The 23039-nt window shown below is 39.4% G+C and overlaps 1 protein-coding gene and 1 long non-coding RNA gene across 4 annotated transcripts in view; one reads left to right on the plus strand and one right to left on the minus strand.

The window, feature by feature from the left end:
• Positions 1–23039, plus strand: part of LOC122550791 (relaxin receptor 1-like) — a 159039-nt gene that overhangs the window by 117148 nt on the left and 18852 nt on the right. The window contains exons 15-18 of one of the 3 annotated variants that reach the window (XR_015757451.1): positions 3592–3821; positions 8378–8788; positions 10053–10210; positions 19700–19792. Coding sequence is in view for 2 of the 3 variants with exons in the window: in XM_043692054.2 (XP_043547989.1) it covers positions 3592–3821; positions 8378–8788; positions 19700–19918 (860 nt within the window). In the remaining variant the exon portion in view is untranslated. Of the gene's footprint in view, positions 1–3591; positions 3822–8377; positions 8789–10052; positions 10211–19699; positions 19919–23039 lie in introns of those variants that run through there. The other 2 variants (XM_043692054.2, XM_043692055.2) reach the window with 2 other exon arrangements.
• LOC148149811 (uncharacterized) overlaps positions 1–23039 on the minus strand; it is a 90062-nt gene that overhangs the window by 59177 nt on the left and 7846 nt on the right. Inside the window, exon 2 of the long non-coding RNA XR_015757452.1 lies at positions 19828–19945. This is a non-coding gene — a long non-coding RNA (uncharacterized LOC148149811). The remainder of the gene's footprint in view (positions 1–19827; positions 19946–23039) is intronic.

The following is a 23039-nucleotide window of genomic DNA, read 5'->3' on the forward strand; positions in this document are numbered from 1 at the left end:
GAAGATCTACAGTTCAGGAGGAAATTACTGCAGTTGCTGGAATCTGTACCGAAAATAACAAATGCTGGAGCTCTCAATGGGTCAGACAGCATCCATGGAGAGACAGTAAGCTAATGTTTTGAGTCTACACTGTATATGACTCTTCATCAGAGCTGAAGTGAAGTGTGAAAGGGACATTATTTATGCTTTAGTTTGGGAGGCGGGGAGTGGGGGCAGTGTTGGGTGCAAGTGGAGAAATGACGTTGATATTCAGATTAAGTGATCAGAATGTGAGAATAGCAGAACAGTGATGTGTCTCCTTTCAGACTTGAAAGGACAGACAGTCCCATTGGGATGGGGGGAGAGGAGAGAGGGCATGATAACAGAATTTAACAAGCTAAAAGAAAAAGAAGAAATGGTTCAGAATTCGGAAGTGTTGAACTCAGTATGAAGTCCAGAAGGCTGTAAAGTGCCTAGTCTGAAGATGAGACATTGTTCCTCCAGTGTGGGCTATGATTCACTGGAACAGTGAGGACAGACATGTGGGCGTGCGAGCAGGACCCTGTGTGAAAATGACCGGCTACGGGAAGGTTGGGGTCCTGTTTGCGCACAGACCAGAGATGTTCTGCAAAGTGGTCACCCAACCTGCATTTGGTTTCTCCAATGTAGAGTAGGCCACATTAGATGCAGCAAATACAATACACAAAACTGGAGGAGGTACAGGTGAAATGCTGCTTCAGCTGGAAAGACTGTTTAGGCCCTTGGATGTTAAGCAGGGAGGAGGTAAAGGGGCAGGTGTTGCACCTTCTGTGGTTACATGGGAAGGTACCATGGGGAGGGAGTTGTTGATGTTGGAGTGGACTAAGGTGTCCTGGAGGGAACGATCCCTGCAAAATGCAGACGGGGGACTGAGAGGAAGATGTATTTGCTGATGTGTTCTGCTGGAGTTGTCTGAAATGGCAGAGAATGATCCTTTGAATGCGGAGGCTATTGGGATGAAAAGTGAGGACAAGGGGAACCCAATCACACTGTTGTAAATGATGGGAAGGGGCAAAAATGGAAGCACAGATGATAGGTCGGATGCAGTTGAGGGCTCTGTCAACCACAGTGGGTGGGAAGCCACAGTCATGGAAGAAGTAAGCCACGTCAGCAACGCTGTTTGGTAAGGTGGCATCGGCCGAACAGAAATGATGTTGGTGAAGGAATTGGGAGAGTGGAATGGAGTCCTTGCAGGGCATGGGGTGTGATGAGCTGTAGTGAAGGTAGCTATGGGAATCAGTGGCTTTGTCGTGGATGACAGTGGACAGTTTATTCCCCGAAATGGAGACAGAGAGGTCAAGGAAAGGAAAGAAGTGTTGGAAATGGATGATAGTTGGATGGAGGAAGATATAGAGGGGTGGAAATTGAAGGAAAAATAAACAAACTTTTCAAAGTCCTGGTGGGAGGATGAAGCAGCACTGATGTACTGAGAAAAGAGTTGTGGAAGGGGGCCAGTGTAAGACTGGAACAAGGATTGTTCCACATACCCCATAATGAGCCACGCATAACTGGGATCAAGGCAGGTGCCCAAAGCCACTCCTTTGACTTGGCAGAAGTGAGATGAATTAAAGGAGAAATTGTTCAGTGAGAGAACAAATTCAGCCAAGCAAAGGAGAGTGGTGTTGGATGGGAATTGTTCAGACCTCTGGTTGGGGAAGAAGCCAAGAGTTCTCAGACCATCCTGGTGGGAAATGGAGGTAAAGAGGGATTGGACATCCATTGTGAACAGGAAGCTATTAGGTCCAAAGAACTGGAAATTGTCAATATGGTGGAGGGCATCAGAGCAATCGCGGATGTAAGTGAGCATGGTCCGGATAAGTGGAGAGAGGATGAGGTCAAGGTAGGAGAAATTGAGTTCAGTGGGGCAGGAACAATGGGCCTACGAGGGCAGTCTGGTTTGTGGACTTTGGGAAAGAGGTATTAGCATTTGTTGTTTTCAGATCTACAGTTCAACTGTGAGCGTTATCTGATACGTGGAATCTAATAATTTCTCGTCTTAAAAAGAGATAAAAGAACCCCAAAAATCTAATTAACATTTTTATTTATCTGAGTACTACAGTGTCATTACATGCACTATTATGCAGGTCACAATATGTTACACAGTACATACTAGTAGCTTTATGGATCCCTGTAAATGCCTTTCAGACTCTCACCCATGTCAATCAACTAGTTCCTTGTATTTCATCAATTTGTTCATTTCAGTGATGCCATCATGTTGTGCTTGCTTGTTATTGGGATTTCCGTTGTAAAAATGAGCAGTGGTGATAGAACCAGAAGTTAGGAATTTCCTTTCAAATTCTCCAATTGGCCTATATAACTTCAGTGGAAGGTTGTCAGAAATCCTGCACATACCCATCTATCTAGGGCTTCCACGTGTCTTTCATGAACTTTACAGTGGTTTTGTTGGGACCAACCCTGAAGAGAATTCCTTCCAAGAATAATTAAATTCATGGAAATTCTGCCATCTATTCTTTACCAGCTTTGGGTAATATAATCTGTGTTACTAGACTAGTTTCAGTTAAACTGCCTTACTTCTAAAACACCTGATAACACTTATTTTTGGTCAGTGCAGTGTTTTTGTCTAGCCTTTTGTAAACATTGCTTTCTTTGTGTCCCTAAGGACCATGTGTTATTTTATACTAACAATGAAATACTAATGCATTCAATGCTAAGAGGCATTCAAAAGAATGTGCTTTGAATTCCCCTGGCCCATACATTCAAATCTAACTAACTGAATATAACATGCCATTATTCCCATCTGCCTCATAGAATCATACAGTACAGTTGGAAGCCATTGCACATTATGCTTGTTCTTGGGGCACAATGTGCAATGGCTTCTTTGTAGTTTCTTACCTGAGTCAGGAGGCCTAGGTTCAAGACCCATCTGCTACAGAAGTGTGTAGTTAAATCTCTGAACAGGTTGGTTAGAAAACATCTGTAATAGCTCTTTGAAACAGCAACCAATTTAGTCTTATTCCCCTGTTCATTTTCTGTGTTCATGCAAATATTTCCTTTTCAAGTTCATATCCAGATTGCTACCCAATTTCTGAGTCATTGGCACAATTCTATCCATTCAGTAGCTAAGTCTGCTAACTCCTTTACAAATTTGGAACTTGTCAATGCCCATCAAAAATCTGCTCATGTTTCTCCCAACAAAAAAGGATTCTTCTGCAAAACTGCATCCAGAATTTTTTTTCCCAATGCCAGTGAAGTGATTTTCCACTGTTTAGAAGTCATTATTACTTTTGCATCATGATTGGCTATGAAAGTTTGACCCCTACTATTGAAATGACTGTATAGTTTCAATTCATTAATTTTCTTTCAGGTTAAAAACTAAGCGTATATTTTAAAGAAGGTAAACCAGATAGTGACAATTTAGTTGATTCTTTTCATCCCAACAAGAGTGAATAAAAAAGTTGAAACTATGTAGACTTTCAAAAGCCTCCATAGAAATTTTAATACCACTCCATGAACAAATTGTACAAGACCTTTTCTGACAGGACTTGCACCAATGCAGCAACTAATAGTGGACATACTTGTAATTAATGTGTTTTGTGTTATTTCATTTCACAGATACTTCAACAAATTCCAGTATTGTGCTTATTCTCCTCATGTACGCAGTTGTAAACCAAATACAGATGGCATTTCATCCTTTGAAGACCTACTAGCAAACATCATCCTTAGAGTATTTGTTTGGGTCATAGCTTGTGTTACTTGTTTTGGAAACCTTTTCGTCATTTTCATGAGATCACGTATTAGAGCTGAAAATAAGCTTCATGCTACGTCTATAAAAATTTTATGCTGTAAGTATCTTTTTTTAATTTTAAAAACTTACAAAAATTACAGCCAGTAAAGCTTATCTTTTGCAAGTCTTTTGTATTGTCCAGCCATTCATCAGTCAGTAACGCTTGGCCTGAAATTCTATGTTCTGGATTAGTCGTGCTGGAAGAGCACAGCAGTTCAGGCAGCATCCAAGGAGCAGCGAAATCGACGTTTCGGGCAAAAGCCCTTCTGAAATTTTATGGGTTATTCAGGCACATTTCTGTCACATTGCCAATTGAGCTGTGGTGGAAACGGTTGAAAATAATTAGTATTAATGTGGCTTTATAAAATGTTCACCCTTACAAGGGCATCTAATCAAGATAAGGTTAATGTATGGCTGGCAAGAGGGACCTTCTCCATTGAGAGTTCCTACATTCTTCGCCTTGAGGTAACTTTAAAAGGTGACAGTCCAAATGCAAGGAGGAATACCAGCTAGTTGAATAGGCTAAGTGAACATCATCATAGGTGTTCTGGCAAAAACATTGGTGGGGGTCAATGAGAAATTAAATTTTATTTTTGGATAATTCCACTTTCAATTTGGTGAAGACTAATAAGCCTTAATTCATCAATAACCTAAGGATGAATCTATTTCAGAATTACCATAGGCAAATTTTTACAATCTCCCACTGGCAGGTTTGTGTGGGGGGACAGAGGTCAGCGATGGTAGGGTGGCTCTGTAAAATTCTTGTCACAGTCCTACCCTGTCTGCACTTTTACTTGGAACACATGAGATGTGGGCAGTTCACTTGTCCTAACCTCACTTCAAGCCTTTATAGTTGCTTTTCACCTTGTCTCAACTTTGAGATGGTAATCCTAGGTTTGACTTTCAAGGTTGATTATTCACCAATACACTCATTCTACCTGAACTTCATTCCCTCTCTCCCCACTATCACCCCTTCCTGACCTTCTATGGGATTCATTCTCCCCGCTCAACATTTAACTGGATCTGGGTTTCAAGACGTAGATTCTGAGGATGCGTTGTAGTCCTGTTGTTAGCTATTGCTGTTGCTGGTGCTTCTAGGAAAAATAGCCACTCGCAAATCAGATTGTTTGCAACCATCTAAGGCAGGACTTATTACTCAGTGTTGGGGTGCAAAATTTCTATCTCCAGCCATTTAATACTTCTTGGAGAGGGGCAGAGCAGCAAGTCCCATCATCTGAGAAATTATGTTCCTTATGCTTATATAAATCAATATTAGCAATGTGATATGTAAAAGCAATATTTACCCCTTCCTCCTTGGGTGACGCCAGGACCGCTCAACAGAGCTCATTAAAGCCTTGGTCTAAATAAGGAAAAAAATTGTTGAATTCCAGAAGTGAGGTGAGAAGGATGCTTTTGACTTCATGGCAGCATTTGACTGAATGTGGCATCAAGAAACTGTAGTAACATGAAAGTCAATGAGAAGCAGAGGCAAAAGTTCTACACTATGTAGCTCGAAGGAAAATATTAAAGATTGTTGGAGGCCAATCAAATCAGCCACAGGACAGTACTGCAAGCATTCCTCGGTGGGGTGTTACAGGCCCAAATATTTTCGGCTGCTTCATTAGTCCCGCAATTTACATCAGAATTTCAGAGTGGAATTATTCGCTGATGTGTGTGACAGTGTCAGTTCCATTTCAGACAATGAAGCAGTACATTCCCAAACATCAAGGCCTGGAACTATTCAAGCTTGGGCTGCTACTTATCAACTAACATTTGTGCTACACAAATGTCAAGTAATTATCATGTCCAACAAGATAGAATCTAATCATCTCCTCTTGACATTCAATGGTATGGCAATCATTGAATCCTAAAAGTTTTATGGGGATCATCATTGACCAGAAACTTAATTGGACCAGCCATGTAAAGACTGTGGCTATAAAAGCAAGCCTGGGCATATTGTGGTGAGTAAATAATTCCTGACTTCGCAAAGCCTGCCTATTGCCTGAAAAGCACAAGTCAGGAGTGTGACAGAATAGTTGACGTTCCCTGAGTGCAACTTCAACAACAGTTGAGAAGCTCAAAACCATTCAGGTCAAAGAAGCTGCTAGATTGACTCCCTTTTTTAAGTATTCATTTACTTAACCATCAGTATGGCAGCAGTATGTACCATCTACAAGATGCAGTGCAGGAACTTACCAACTCCTTTGATAGCACTTTCCAACCTGACAACCACACACCATCCTGACTTGGAACAAAACAATGTTCCTTCACTGTCAGAGGATTAAAATCATGGAACTTCCTAATTGCAGTATGAGTACACCCACACCACATGGACTGCAATAGTGCAAGAACTCGGCTCACCATCACCTTCTCAAAAAGACAGTTAATGTTGAGCAACAAATGCTGGCTTGAACAGCAACATCCAAATTCCATGTGAGAATGAATTTTAAGATACCCAGAAAAGCCAAGAACTGCTGTGTATGGGAACAAGAGCACGTGTAAGTACCCTTCTGAACCACATTCCACCCTGACTTGGAAGTATATCTTCACTACTTTGGTGTGAACATGATTTAGAGATGCCGGTGTTGGACTGGGGTGTACAAAGTTAAAAATCACACAACACCAGATTATGGTCCAACAGGTTTAATTGGAAGCACACTAGCTTTCGGAGCGCCGCTCCTTCATCAGGTGATAGTAGAGGACACAATCCTAAGGCACAGAATTTATAGCAAAAATTTACAGTGTGATGTAACTGAAATTACACATTGAAAAATACCTTAAAGACTCAACAGACAATCAAGGTATTTTTCAATGTATAATTTCAGTTACATCACACTGTAAATTTTTGTTATGAATTCTGTGCCTTAGAATTGTGTCCTCCACTATCACCTGATGAAGGAGCGGCGCTCCGAAAGCTAGTGTGCTTCCAATTAAACCTGTTGGACTATAACATGGTGTTGTGTGATTTTTAACTTGGTGTGAACAGGTTGACAACTGGATGTCCACTATGTTTTTACCTACTTTGCACAAATTGAATTTCTCATCATCACCTTGTAAAGGACAATTAGGGATGGACAATCCATGCAGATGTTTTTACAAAGTCATCAAGAATCAAGCTTGTTCCCTGAAATTAGATGGAAAAATGTGAGAAAATATACTTTTTTTCTCAAAGAAATAAGGAAAAACATTATGATTAATATTTACTAATAAAAATATCAAATTATATATTTTGCAATGAGCAAATACTGACAGTATCATCCATTAATAGCATCAAAAACTACAGCCAACATCTTTCAAAATAACTTTGTCAATGTAAATGTTGAGAAATCATTTAACTTACGCATGGAGTGGGCACCTTTTGTAAAGAAGATTTGGCAGAACAAATCTGGGAATACCCCCTCCCATATCATTACCAAGGAAGTGATTAGCTTTCACTGATAGCAAATGCAAGCACTTCATTCCTCTATTCCTCTAGATAAACCTGGTAAATCTTGGTAGTTTTACATTTTCAGAGTGGAATTACCCAGCATCAAAAGTTGCCAACATTTTTTTCTGGATAGTGGAAAAAGACAATTTGTGAATGTTTTTATCTTTCATTCATTAGAACAATTCACAAGAAATACCAATGTAAAGGGGCATTTTTTTATATAATGTCTGAGAACAGAGGACTGATTGATTGGCAAAAGTAGAGACATTACCACGGGGAATGCATCAGTTAAATAATGATTGATAGTTAGCTGCCAGTCAAGTTTAAATTTAAACAAGGAAGGTTGACTCAATTGGTAAAAGTATTGCCTTGAGAAATTAATCACAGAATGGCTATTACCTGTTTGGTTAAGCTGAAACAGGCAGAAAATGTTATATGCTCTTTCTGTCTGCATAAATAGGGCATAATTCATTAATATATGTGGCTTCTAGTATGTGTTAAGTGCAACCCACTGTGTGAACATGACTGACAATCTCAAATTTGTTGTTCGAGTAATTCTTAGTACATTTGGAATTATGTGGGAAATGTCCAATCACGGAATCATATCTAATATTGGACACTGTAGTTTGCAATCAAAAGCTGGTTGGGTACAGTCAGTACATTTCTGGTTGTGAACAGCCGAAGGCACATGGCCAATTTTTGGTATGTAGTGAGCATCGCACATGCATTGAAATTTATGCACCACATTTCTTGTTTCTGATATGAGCAGAATGTATTTTTGGCTTGATGGCAGCATCCTGTTCATGGTGAACATCATTCATCTTGCTACTGCATAACGCACTTGTTGCTCAAACATTTGGATACTTTACACCACCCTCTTTCCCCCACCCTTCCAAACCCCCATGAACACCTCCCCCCCCCTCCCCCACAGGATAATCCGAGCTAGACTTGCCATTTTTTAGGACCAAAACTGATGACTTTAGGTCCATTCCTGATTTTGCACAATACCTAGTGAGAATTTTTTGTTCTGCATTTTGTGCTCAAAGAACAGTTGTTCCAGAGCGCAAGACATAGATAGCCAACCCAACAAGCATAATTCCTTTCACCAAAGTTTGTATCTAATTATATTGCTGCAAATTACAAATATTTTATATTTGAAACATGTATGTCCCTTTTTTATATAAAAGGTGCCGATTGTCTGATGGGAGTGTATCTATTCTTTGTTGGAATTTTTGATGTCAAATATCGTGGGGAGTACAACAGACATGCACAACTATGGATGGAAAGTATCCAGTGTCGAATGATAGGATTTCTAGCAATGCTTTCTACTGAGGTCTCTGTTCTCTTATTGACTTATCTGAGTCTGGAGAAGTATATTGTCATTGTTTTCCCATTCAGTAATATCAAACCAGGAAAGCACCAGACTTTGATAGTACACATTACAATTTGGCTTATTGGATTTACTATTGCTTTAATTCCACTCTGGAATGAAGATACATTTGGGAATTACTATGGAAGAAATGGAGTTTGTTTTCCTCTTCATGTAGACCAAGTTGAAAAGGATGCTGCAAAAGGCTATTCTATTGGAATATTCCTTGGTATGTATTTATATATTTTTAAATTATTATACTCTGTTCAGAACTGTAGAAATATTACAACAGCCGAAATTTGAAAAAACACAAGCAAAGATTCACAAACACAGATACAGTTTCACCTGACAAATCCATCATTGGGAAAGCACACTATTTTTCATGTTAAATAATAAGGAAAAGGAAAATTTCCCAAAAAATAACATCTTACACCTACAGAGCAACTTTAGAGCTAACTTTGCTATACTAAGGGTATGCTGCAGTGTCAAAGGTGTCATTACTGAGAAACATGCTCTGTCTACCTTTTCAGGGATAATTTATTGTGACACTATTAGAAGACGAGTATGGAAGTTCTTGAGGTTTCAATTTGTCTCTTAAGTCATAAGGTTTAGCTCAGTTGGCTGGATTGTTGATTTACAGAGCAGTGTGATGCCAACAACATGGATTCAAATCCCATGACTGGTTTAAGGTTACCATGAAGGGCTCGCCTTCTCAACTTCTTTCCTTGCCTGAGGTCTGGTGGCCCTCAGGTTAAATAACCACAAGTCACTTCTCTCTAATGATAGAGCAGCCCCTCTGGTCTTAAAAGACTATGGTGACACAATAACAAAGTCATACCACGGAAACCGATAATCTAGTTGTTGGTCTCAGTTATGCTTGTAAGATCTTGATGTACACAAATTGGCTTTTGGTACTTGTCTACAGTGTATTTTGAGGTCTCTCCAAGAAGTGTGGTGGAGGCTCATACAATTACATCATTTAAAAGGTTGGGTATATGAATAGGAAGGCAAAAGGGTTTGGAAGGACATGGGCCGGGTGTTGGCAGGTGGGACTAGATTGGGTTGGGATATCTGTTTGGCATGGACGGGTTGGACCGAAGGGTCTGTTTCTATACTGTACATCTCTATGACTCTATGACTAAGTGAAAGAAGCTATATAAATTCAAGGGTATTTCCTTAGCACAAAAACAATTGAGCCTTAAGGTATTCAATTGAAAATTCCCTCCTAACCATCTTAGAAGAGATTAAAGAAACACGAATAAATAACCTTGCATTAAGTAGTACTATTTCTGATGAAAGCAATAAAACATGCAGATTGTTAAAATTTTATTAGAAATTTGTTTTTCAGTGTAAAAATGGTGCTTTGACTATTGCAAAAATCTAACTTTCTTACCAAAATGCATTTCAAACAATATAATTGTTGGTGCTTAACATTTCTGCATTTTTCTACAAAGAGACATAGATTTAAAAATGATTGGCATTTTGTCCTGTAGGAGACAACTTCATCACTTCATGAAGCTGAAAGGAATACAACTGCTACAAAAAAGGAAGAACTGCAGATGTTGTAAACCCGAAACACAAACAGAAATTGCTGGAAAAGCTCAGCAAGTCTGGCAGCATCTGTTACGAGAAATCAGAGTTAATGTTTCAGGTCGAGTGACCCTTCCTCAAAATTAAAACAATAATGTCTTTCCCAAAAAGCTCTATCACCCACAATGCTGTTATGAAGTAAACAAATAAACAAAAAACTGTATGAGAAGAGACAGCTGACTGGTTGGCAATTGCATTCTGATTGGTAAAGGCATTGTCACAAAGAATGCACTAGTTAGATGATGACTAACCATTTTCTGCCAAACTTTGTTTAAATTGAAAATAGGCATATTGACTCTGATTGATTAAGGCTTAGTTCTGAGGAATTGATCCTGTTTTGGTCAGTTGAAACAGACTGAGTACGTATACGTGTTCTTTCTGTCTGCAAAGAACAGGGCTTTGTGTACTTATTTGTGTATTTTCAGCATGCCAAGTGTGCCCCACTGAAAGCACAATTTACAAGCTTAATTGGCTGTCAATATAACACATGGTACACTCTGCATTATAAAGCCAATCTTGTCCAATCACAGTATTGCATCTAATTTTGGACACCGCATTTAGGGTTTTGCAAGCATGGGCAGGTTGGTATTGGTCTGTACCTAGCCTGTAAGTGGCAAACAATTCATGGTATTATCGCATAGTAGCAGTAAGAAACACTGTGAAATCTGCCTGCAGTTGTGCCTACCATAGGTTTACTTTCACTGGGAAATATATGCACGGAATTCCTACATTTCCATGTGAAGTATATTCACCTTATTTACAACCTTATAAATAGGGCATGAGTCATTGAATTATTATACAATCTTGATTTTGAAATAGGATGCATGGAAGCCGCCTTGTGAGATATTGGCTACCCTGATCAGATAATTTCTCACTGTATATCATGCAAACACGAGTGGGCCTATGGCTGCCATGTTTAGGCCTAGAAACTGCCCCGTCTACTCCAGATTATCTTCAAAGAATAAGGTATCTCATAACTTTAAGCAACAGATGAAGCTAGTTGTTAAACATTAATATTATATAGTGGCAACACAAGTAGTGTTTGCCACTCAAAGGATGCTACCATCAAGCCAAAAAGATTTGATTTGTTTGATTTGATTGATTACTGTGACATGTACCAAGATACAGTGAAAAGTATTGTTTTGCATGCTAACCAGACAAATCATACCTTACATAAGTACATCAAGATAATAAAACAGAATGTAGCTTTAGAGAAGGTGCAAAGAAGGATCAACTCTAATATAGAAGGATCAACTCTAATCATAAGACTGAAAAGCAGGGAAGAAGCTATTCTTAAATCTGTTGATATCTGTTTTCAAACTTTTGTACCTTCTGCCCACTGGAAGAGGATGGAAGACAGAGAATATAACTGGAGTGGGAGGGGTCTTTGATTATGTTGGCTACTTTCCCAAGACAGCAGCAAGTGTAGATGTTTTGCCTGTCACAAAAATGAGTAATGTCATAAATGAATTTCAGTATCTATATGATGCTAGATATGAACCCCCAAATCCTAAACACTGGAACAGAAAATCAAACATCATGTCCCATTAGAGTCCACAGCATGCATGGTACTGACCATACTCAGCCATTTTGTGTTTGCAAAACTTTAAGCAGTGTCCAACATTAGGTATAATTTTGTGATTGACTACATTTATTAAATAATTCTGAGTGCGCTGACAACAATTTAATATTATCAATCAGGCTCTCAATGTGACATATTTGCACATACTACAAGCTACATATATTATTACAGAGAGTTCTTATATCTGCAGGTAAAAACAACATTTCCAACTGAGCCTGTCTCACTGAACAAAATAGGCAATATCCATTTTCTGCTTCATTCTTCAGAGCAATTTCTTGACTAATCAGCACCAACATGTGGTTTACATTGAATAAAGGGAAAGTGAGGTCTGCAGATGCTGGAGATCAGAGCTGAAAATGTGTTGCTGGAAAAGCGCAGCAGGTCAGGCAGCATCCAGGGAACAGGAGAATCGACGTTTCGGGCATAAGCCCTTCTTCAGGAATCTGAAGAAGGGCTTATGCCCAAAACGTCGATTCTCCTGTTCCCTGGATGCTGCCTGACCTGCTGCGCTTTTCCAGCAACACATTTTCAGCTTACATTGAATAAAGCTTGGCAGTCATCATCGAACTGGTGCATTTCCCATAGCAATACCTCTACCAATTAGACTCCATTTGCCCACAACCTAACTGTCTGTTCTCATACAATATGAACGTTGTTCCCCTTTACATTAATTTTTTTGTGAATATCCTAATAAGTTCAGGACAAAAGGCTTCAGTGAAATGAGTACTTTTTTCAGCAATACTCTCAAATTCTGTACTGCTAGATGATAATCTCTGAATTACCACCTTAGCCACATGCAAATTGGTATAAAGTAAATAAGATTAGATAATTAGGTGGTTCAAAGACAAGTTTTGAACTGTATTTTGGACACTGGCACCAGAACTGGGAGGGTGGAAAATGAGAAACTGCATAATAGCAAGTTGAGATGATCTAATAATGAGAAAGTTAATGTGTACTTATGCATGAAAATTGGCCTGTTGATCAGTACTGTTGAAAAATGGGACATCTTTGTCACGATACCATGAAGCTCCTCACTGTTGATGTCATGTAATTTTCCCTACTTTCTCACTAATTCTCACATTGTCCGGTGTCTGGGAAGATGCTACCCAAAGGTTTTGCATCATTTTGTATGCATGTAGTATTTAAATCAAAATGGATGAATTGTTGACAAGAAAAGAAATAAACTGAAATTCATTATAGAGACGTGGTTGCAGGGTGACCAAAACCGGAACCTGAGCCTTAAAGGGTATTTTACATTTTGAAAAGATAGGAAATGAGGAAAATGTAGTTGGGTAGCCCTGTTTATTAAAGAGATCATTAGTACAGTAGTTAGCGTTGTCTCTCGGTTACAAGAGCAAGATGCAGGATCAATTTTAGTAACGAGTTTTGAGAAGATTTGAGCTCAGGTTGAGGTTCTGGATGTAGGTTTGCTCGCTGAGCTGGAAGGTTCATTCCAGACATTTTGTCACCCTACTAGGTAACATCTTCAGTGGGCCTCAGGCAAAGCACTGTACATGATTCCTGCTTTCTATTTATATGTTTGGATTTCTTTGGGTTGGTGTTGTCATTTCCCATGGTGATATCATTTCCTGTTCTTTTTCTCAGGGGGTAGTAGATAGGGTCTAACTCGATGTGTTTGTTGATAGAGTTCCAGTTGGAATGCCATGTTTCTAGGAATTCTCATGCGTGTCTCTGTTTGGCTTGTCCTAAGATGGGTGTGTTGTCCCAGTCGAAGTGGTGTCCTTCCTTATCTGTATGTAAGGATACTAGTGAGAGAGGGTCTTATCGTTTTGTGGCTAGTTGGTGTTCCAGTATCCTGGTGGCTAGTTTTCTGCCTGTTCGTCCAATGGAGAGTGACAAAACATCTGGAAATGAACCTTCCAGCTCAGTAAGCAAACCTACATCCAGAATTTTAATAGTGTTAAGAAACAGGGAAGATAACATCACTTTTGGGAGTTATTTATAGGTTAAGTCACAACACTCCCGGAGGACCATAGCACTGCTCTTTCATTGGACAGCTGTAGCTGGTGGTGAGTTTAACATGAGGGTCAGGTTAGGTTTAAGGCTGAGAAGCTGGACGTTCATGAGGCCATAACTGGTATGGTAATTTAACCCATGCTGTTGGCATCATGCTGTATCACAAATCAGTATTCAGACAACTGAGCTAACTGACCCCATTGTTTGTAGCTTATCGGTTCCCTAATACTCATTACATTGTAGGACAGAATTTACATAAATAAATAAATTGGACATCTAAGAAAGAACAAAAACAAAAAAAATTGCAGCACAGCAACTGGCCCTTTGGCCCTCCAAGCTTATGCCAATCCAGATCCTCTATCTAAACCTTTGGCCTATTTTCTACAAATCTGTATTCCTCTACTCTCTGCCCATTCATGTATCTTAAATGACGCTATCGTGTTCGCCTCAACCACCTCCACTAGTAACGCATTTGAGGTACCCACCACCCTCTGCATAAAGAACTTACCATGAATATCTCCCTTAAATTTCACCCTTCTTATCTTGAACTAGTGATTCCTAGTAATTGAGACCCCATTCTGGGAAAAAGCTTCTTGCTATCCACCCTGTCTATACCTCTCATGATTTCATAGACCTCAATCAGGTTCCCACTCAACCTTTGTCTTTCTAATTAAAATAATCCTAATCTACTCAACCTCTTTTCATAGCTTGAAATACCCTATATAGACAACAAGCAAAACTAATGTTATTTACTGCATTATTTACTGCAAGAACTGCAACAAACATTACATTGGACAAACAGGCAGAAAGCTAGCCACCATCCTTATATACGGATGAGGAAGGACACCACTTGACTGGGCCAACACATCCATCCTAGGATAAGCCAAACAGGGACATGCATGAGAATTCCTAGAATCATGGCATTCCAACCGGAATTCTATCAACAAACACTTTGACTTGGATCCCATTTACCACCCCATGAGAAAAAGAACAGGGAATTACATCACCATAGGAAACAATGTCACCACAGGAATGACATCACCGACCCTAGAAAACTCAAACATATAAATAGAAAGTGGGCTACACCACCAAGTGGTTCATTCAGAGGCTCACTGAAGATGTTATCTAGTATGGTGATGAAACGTCTGAAAATGAACCTCCCAGCTCAGTGAGCGAACCCACATCCAGATCTATCCCTAACCTCAACGTCCGTCATGTCCCTCTACTTGTTGAATACTGACGCACAGTACTCATAAGAATCTCACCCATTTTCTCTGACTCCACACATAACTTTCCTCCTTTGTCATTGAGTGGGCCAACCCTTTCTCTAACCCTTGCCCTCTTGCTCCTTATATACAAATAAAAGGCTTTGGGATTTTCCTTAACTCAGTTTGCTAAAGATATTTCATGACCCCTATTAGCCCTCTTATTCCTCATTTCACATTGGTCCTACTTTCCTGATATTCTTCCAAAGTTTTGTCTTTTTTCAGTCACCTAGACGTTATGTATGCTTTCTTTTTCCTCTTAGCTAGTCTCACAATTTCACCTATCGTCCATGGTTCCCTAATCTTGCCATTTCTATCCCCATTTGCATTGGGACATATCTGTCCTGCACTGTAATCAAACTCTCTTTAAAAGACCCTCACATATCAAATGTGGATTTACCCTCAAACAGCTGCTCCCACTCCATATTCCTCAGCTCCTGCCAAATTTTGCTGTAATTGGCCTTCCTCCAATTTAGCACTCTTCCTCTGGGACCACTCCTCTTTCTCCATGAGTATTCCAAAACGCATGCAATTGTGATCACTTCTCCCAAAGTAATCCCCTACTGAAACTTCAACCACCTAGCTGGTCTCATTCCCCAACACCAGGTCCAGTATGGCGCCTTTCCAAGTTAGACTATTTACATACTGCTCTATAAAACTCTCCTGGATGCTCCTTACAAATTCTACTCCATGTAGACCTCTAACACTAAGTGAATCCCAGTCAATGTTGCCAAAAATTAAAATCTCCTTTCACCACCATCCTGTTGCTCCTACAACTTTCCATAATCTGTTTACACATTTGTACCCTGTTGGGAGGCCTGTAGTACAGCCCCAACATTATTACTGCACCATTCCTATTTCTGAGCTCTGTCTATAGTGCTCACTGCTCAAGTCCTCCATAGCCCCCCCCCCCCCCCCTTCAGCACAACTGTGATATCCTCTCTGACCAGTAATGCAATTCTTCCACCCCTTTTACCTCCCTCTCTATCCCATGTGAAGCATCTATATCCTGGGATATTAAGTTGCCAATCTTGCCCTTCCCTCAACCAAGTCTCAGTAATAGCAATAACATCATACTCTCAGGTAATAATCCAAGCCCTAAGTTCATCTGCCTTACCTTCTACACTTCTCACATTAAAACAAATGCCCCTCAGACCACCTGTCCTTTCTGTTCATCATCTGCTCCCTGCCTACTCTTCCCCTTAGTCACGCTAACTTCATTATTCTAGTTATTTACAGGCTTTAGTTACTACCTCTTTACTGTCCACAAACCTCCTCATTTAATTCCCATCCCCCTGGCAAATTAGTTTAAGCCCTCCCCAACAGCATTAGCAAAAGCACCCTCTAGAACATTGGTTCTAGTCCGGCCAAGGTGTAGACCATCCAATTTGTAATAGTCCCACTCCCCAGAACTAGTCCCAATATCCCAAAAATCTGAACCCCTTCATCCTGCACCATCTCTCAAACCATTCATTCATCCTGCCTATTATTTCATTTTTACGTGAGTAGCACTTGGCACTGGTTGCAATCCTGAGATTACTACGTCTGAGGTCCTACTTTTTAACTTGTCTCCTAATTCCCTAAATTCTGCTTGTAGGACCTCATTCCAATTATTACCTATATCATTAGTGCCCATATGCACCATGACACCTGGCTGTTCACCCTCCCCCTTCAGAATGTCCTGCAGTCAATCTAAGACATCCCTGACCGGTGCCCCTTGGGAGGCAATATACCATTTGAGAGTCTCATTTTCGACCACAGAACTGCCTATCTACTCCCCTGATAATTGAATCCCCAATGACTATAGTCCTCACACTCTTTTTCCCACACTTCTGTACAGCAGAGCCAACCATGGTGCCATTAACCTGACTACTGCTGCCTTTCCCTGGTGAGCCATCTATAAGTTACTATGATAATCATGGATGATATTTAATCTCCACATAGGTTAAATGAAATAGATTGCAAATGTAGCCTAGAAAATGGGTGAATAAAATGTATTCAGGACAATTTCTGAGCAGTACTTTCTACAGCTAAACAAGGAGCAGGCTACTCTAGATCTGGGAATGATCAATGACTTAAGATTAATCAATACTGTCATGATACAATTGCCTCTAGGCAACAGCAATCGCAACACAATAGAATATCATATTCAGTTTGAAAGGGAACAAGTGTGGGCTGAAGGCTAATGTTTTGAAACCTGAATAAAAGTAAGGTTATGAAGACTAAAGTAGCTAAACTGGCAACCTAGGTTAAATAGTAGGACAATAGAGATACAGTGGTAAATCTTTATAGAGATACATAAACAGCTCTCAGCAAAGAATTACCCCTGTGAGAAAAAAAGACTCTTTGAGAGGGATGCATCAACCATGGCTGAATAAAGAAGGTAAGGATAATATCAAATTGAAAGAAAAATGTACAAACCTGCAAACATTAGTGGTAACTCATAAAAATTGTTCAGGTTTTGAAGAATGACTAATAGAAAGGATAGTATATGAGCACAAGTTAGATAGTAATATACAAAACATATAGTAAACGTTTCCACAGATATTTAAATAAGAAAATAACAATTGGTCAGAGTCAACACAACTTTGTGAAAGGAAGATCATATTTAACTAATGTGTTAGTTTGCAGAGAAGTAACAGGTAAGCTGGACGAAAGGAAACTTGTAGGTGTGCTGCACTCAGTTTCCAAAAGGCATTTGAGAAATTGCCCCTCAAAGATTACTACACAAGATAAGAGCAATTACATAGAGGGATAACATATCAGCTTGAATAAATGATTGATTAACTAACATGAAGCAAAGTAGCAATAAATGGATCTTTTTCAGATTAGCAAACTAATGAGTGAAATGCCGCAGGAATTAGTGCTGGGGCCTCAACTATTTACAATCTATAGTAGTGACTTGAAAGAAGGAACTGAACTTACATTGATCAAATTTGCTAATGACACAAAGATAGGTATGAAATTTAATGGTTAAGAGAAGGTTGCAAAGGGATAGACAATAGTTAAGTTATGGGGAGATGATGATCTGCTGGTATTATCATAAAACTATTAATCCAGAGACCCAGGTAATGTTCTGGTGACCTGAGTTCAGATCCCTATTCACACAGAGATTTCATGTCATGTCATATGCTCAGGAAAACACTTGTGTTTTTGAAATGTGGATCAGTAGAACTGGAGTGGAGGGAGTGCTCCCTGAAGGAGTGCACATGGACAGGTGTCAGCAAATGCAGCCAAGATAGCTTAGGAGAGTCTAATGATGACCATTGCTGACTGTTGGAAAACCCCAGCTGGCTTACTGATGTCCTTTAGGAAAGGAAACCACCGGCCTTACCTAGTCTGGCTGACATGTGACTCCAGAACCACAGCAATGTGATTGACTCTTATCTGCCCTCTGGGCAATCAGGGTTGTGTAATAAATGCTCATATCCTGTGAATGAATTAAACAAAAAGTGAGTGGATAAAAATTTAGATGATTTGGAATACAATGTGTGAAAATATGAATTGGTCCAGCTTGGCAGGAAAAAATAGAAAAACACCTTTCTGTTTATGAAGAATGAGATTGCACAATGTGTTGGTACAGAAATAACGGGGGTGTGCTGGTACATGAATCACAAAAATTTAAGTATGCAAATGTAGCAAGCAGTTAAGAAGATATAATTGCATTAGAAGTAGTTCTGGGAAGGGTCAATCAATTCATTCCTGTGATGAAGAACTCATATTATGAAGAAAGGTTGAACAAGTTGGGCCTATATCCATTAGAGTTTAGAAGAATTAGAGATCTTATTGAAATGTGAAATCCAAAGGCAACTGGATTTGGTGCATGATAACCACGATAAACAATTATCATACTGCAAGGTACCATGAACAGCAATAAGACAGATGGTTAAATAAAGCTGGGTGGTCGAGGTTAGAATATGACCAAGACAACAAAGTATCTCTACTTTTACTTGATTAATGTCATTAGATCTTTTACATTCACCTGATATGGGAGATGTATTATGTCTTAATATCTCATCTGTAAGACAAGGGCTAAAAATAAGTTTCTAAATGTTAACAGAAAAAACAACATTGCATAACAGCATAATTAAATTAATTACTTTTGATTAAATGTTGTGACTTTTAATCATTTTTTCTATTTAAAGACCTTAGCACTTTCTAAAAGCCAATTTATAGTTTTGTCCTAACCTGTGATTTTGTAAACTGACTTTGAATTTTGTGAGCTGAGCACATGAAATTCCTAGAAAGCTTAACAATACCATACAGTGACTATTGCTGATGGCTATAGAATCAACAGGGAATTCCAACCCAATTAAGGCAGCAGTGAGAAGGTCAATGATGGGCTTATCACTCAAAGGCCAATTGATTCTCATCTCAGTATTACTGGGGTGGTACCAACAGCAATGGAAATGAAACCAGCAGTGGCTTCTCTGTTACTTTGAGATGAGGTCCCTCCTGATTGTGAACTTATGGTTCATGCAAGTTTCCCCTTGCAGCACAAGTTCCCCATAGAGGGGGATGAACAGGAACCACAAATGATCAACTAGATGAAAATATACTGTAGTGCTACATGTAATAGCAACAATAGAAAGGGGTCAGACATAGATCAGTTCCTTGTGTTTTGAATGCATAACAACCAACAGATGGGAGAAAGATAAAATAGATATAATCATCAATATTTCTTTAGATATCAACTTATGAAACATTCCTTTTTCTTTTCTGATAGGTTTGAACCTGATTGCCTTCATCATTATTGTCTTCTCTTATTCAAGCATGTTTTATTCCATTCACAAAAGTGGAATCCGGACACCTGAAATGAAAAGTCACATTCGAAGTGAAGTTGCAGTGGCTTACAGATTTTTCTTCATAGTGCTTTCTGATGCCCTTTGTTGGATTCCAATTTTTCTCTTAAAAGTCCTTTCATTGATTAAGGTGGAGATTCCAGGTATCTAATGCTGTTGTTGCTGCTTTCCTTTAAAAAAATACAATATTTTGTTATATAAGAAGATAGGTTGTGTTTTCTTGATAACATGTAATTTTCTACATTTGCCTGCTGGTATTTCTGTTTAGTGGTCAGTTTAGTGGTCTATCTGCACACACTAAATTCTGTCAAGGTTTAATGTTTCAGGTTTTTAACATTGAACATGAAGCAATATATTATATTTCAAAGGGGCTAAAAAAGAAAAGTATTGAGACTAGATTAGTGAAAATGAAGCCAAAAGTAAAAAGAGCCAAAAAAGAGGAAGGGCAAAAGGACAACCAGTATCAAAGCATTTCTTAAAACTTATTATTTTGAAAAATGCTTACTTTACAGATACATGGATAATAAATAGGAATAATGTCGCAACTGATATTTAATGAAGTATATTATTATGACATTGTTTTTTTCAGAACAGCGTGCGGCAAATGAAAATTTACAAAATCAGCTTGTTTATCTTGATTATCAAACTATGTAAAGATTACCTGAAATTGTTAAGATTTAACACCACAGTAAACAATTAGCCATTAATGGACTAAAACACCAGCTAAAACAATTTTGGGAAAAACCCTAGCATTTCTAATATTCAACCTCTCATATAGCTGTGCTACATGTTATATTTAAAACATGGTTTAATACCAGTGATTGTTATCAATCAATAAGCTTTGTCAAAGTCATGCACAGCAGGAACAGGATAATGAATATTTACATGATACCATTGCTGTGGAAAGATTAGAAGAAACAATGTGCTCTATGTAGATGGGTAAAAACAAGGACTGCAGATGCTGGAAACCAGAGTCTAGATTAGAGTGGTGCTGGAAAAGCACAGCAGGTCAGGCAGCATCTGAGGAGCAGGAAAATCGATATTCGGGCAAAAGCCCTTCACAGAAATAGAGGCAGGGTGCCTGCAGAGTGGAGAGATAAATGAGAGGGGGTGGGGATGGGGAGGAAGTAGCATAGAGTACAATAGGCGAATGCGGTGGGGATGGAGGTGATAGGTCAGAGAGGAGGGTGGAGTGGATAGGTGGAAAGGAAGATAGGCAGGTAGGACAGGTCATGGGGACAGTGCAGAGCTGGAAGATTGGAACTGGGGTGAGGTGGGGAAGGGGAAATGAGGAGTCTGATTCAGGACATGGTTGAAGAGCTTCAGGGCAGAGGAGATGTCCGGGGGGTTGCAGTGAGAGAGACTCACTGAGATTCTTGTAGAGAGAGGAGGAAAACTTCTTCAAGGCAGGTATCCTTGCAAGAGGATTCGCAGTAGGGTTAAAATCAACTAGGTAAAAACGAGGACTGCAGATGCTGGAAACCAGAGTCTAGATTAGAGTGGTGCTGGAAAAACACAGCAGGTCAGGCAGCATCCGAGGAGCAGGAAAATCGACGTTTCGGACAAAAGCCCTTCATCAGGAATAGAGGCAGGGTGCTCCATGTAGAGTCTATTCTAGTCCGCTCATCCATTTTATCAGACTGTGTGCAACTCTTGAGCTGAGTTTCTAATCCAAATCTTCTCAACAGTACCAAACTTGTAGCTTCATAATATCCCCACTTACCCTTGCTTTACTTCACCCGCTGCTGAAAATCTCATCTATGCCTTCTTCATTAATTTCTCATCTTGACTATTAGCTTTCACCTTCAATATTGTAAACCAGCTCAAATAACATTCTGCTTCCTGTATCCTATCTTGAGCCAGATCCTATTGTTCTATTTCAGAAGGTCAATTGCTGAAGAATAGAACCAGAGCCAATCTTTAAAAACTTTGTATTTATTTAGAGTCATAGAGTTTACAGCACGGAAACAGACCCTTCAGTCCAACTACAAATATATCTCTGTGTAGGGCAAGCTAACCTGCTTCCCATCCCACCCCAGGCATGTATTTTGCTGTTTTGCTGATCTCCATCCACCTTCAAACTCACCATCACAGAGAATGGATAACTGACATATTTAGATGATTCCATTCTCAGCCACAGTATCCCTGCAAAGGTATTTCTTTCACCTCCCCACTATTAGCTTTGGTGCCAACAAATGAACCATCTGTGGTCCCTCATATTTCACATATTTCACATATTTCACCATCTTCATCTCAATAATCTGAAATGCAAATTGCATTTTATATGTAAGGTGACAACATGAACTATATCTCATAACCATCTATCTCAATGTCTCCACTGTCTCTATACTCTGTCTTGACATTCCATACTGTATAAACAGAAATTTCCTTGAATAAAATGCTGGAAAGTGCAAAGTTATGGTCTTTAGTCTCAACTATAAACATATTCCCCAACTACTGACTCAATATTTCTCCCTAGCAAATTTCTAAGGCTGAATAAGACTGTTTGTAACCTTGGTGTTATATTTGATCTGAAATGAACATCCAACCACATGAAAATAAAATAAAGAACTAGTAGATGCTGGAAGTCTGAAAAAAACATAGAAATTGTTGGAAAAATTCAGCAGGGGTGGCAGCATCAGTCGAGAGAAAACAGTTAACATTTTGAGTCCTGTGACCCTTCTTCAGAACTGAAGAAATGGTATTTATCTTAATGACAGGGAGTGGTGGGGTAAAAGGAGTCAGTGGATAGGTGAAGGCAAAGCCCAGACAGAGAAAAGAAAAAAGTTAGGCAAAGAGATTGTTGATACTCAGCCGTGGAATAAGAAATATCAGATAGGTGCTAATGGGGGCTATGAGTGGCTGAAAATAGGTTTGTTGTGCTAAAAGTGATCCATGTCATGACATGGGGTGTGAGGGTGGGTAAAAGACATGGATGGAGGTAGTCAGGCTCTAAGATTATTGACTTTGGTACGGAGTCCTGAGGGCTGCAAGATCCTCAAGTGGAAAATGAGCTGCTGCAGTCCTCCAGTGAGATTCAGTGCAAACTGGAGGACTGCAGCAGCCTGACACAGAGATGTTGGCCAGGCAACAGTACTGTATTTAAGTGGTAGGCAACTGGAAGTTTGGGGTAATTATTATGGACAAAACATAGAGTCCCGCAAAGCAGTCACCCAATATACAGTTCATCTCTCCATTGAAAAGGAGACCCCATTGTGAGCAGCAAACATAGCTGACTAGGTAAAGCGAATTGCAGATAAATCA

Source organism: Chiloscyllium plagiosum, unplaced genomic scaffold (assembly GCF_037043375.1).
Source record: "Chiloscyllium plagiosum isolate Xiang-an unplaced genomic scaffold, Cpla_swu_hap1 HiC_scaffold_6, whole genome shotgun sequence".
In the NCBI taxonomy this organism is placed as follows: Eukaryota; Metazoa; Chordata; class Chondrichthyes; order Orectolobiformes; family Hemiscylliidae; genus Chiloscyllium; species Chiloscyllium plagiosum.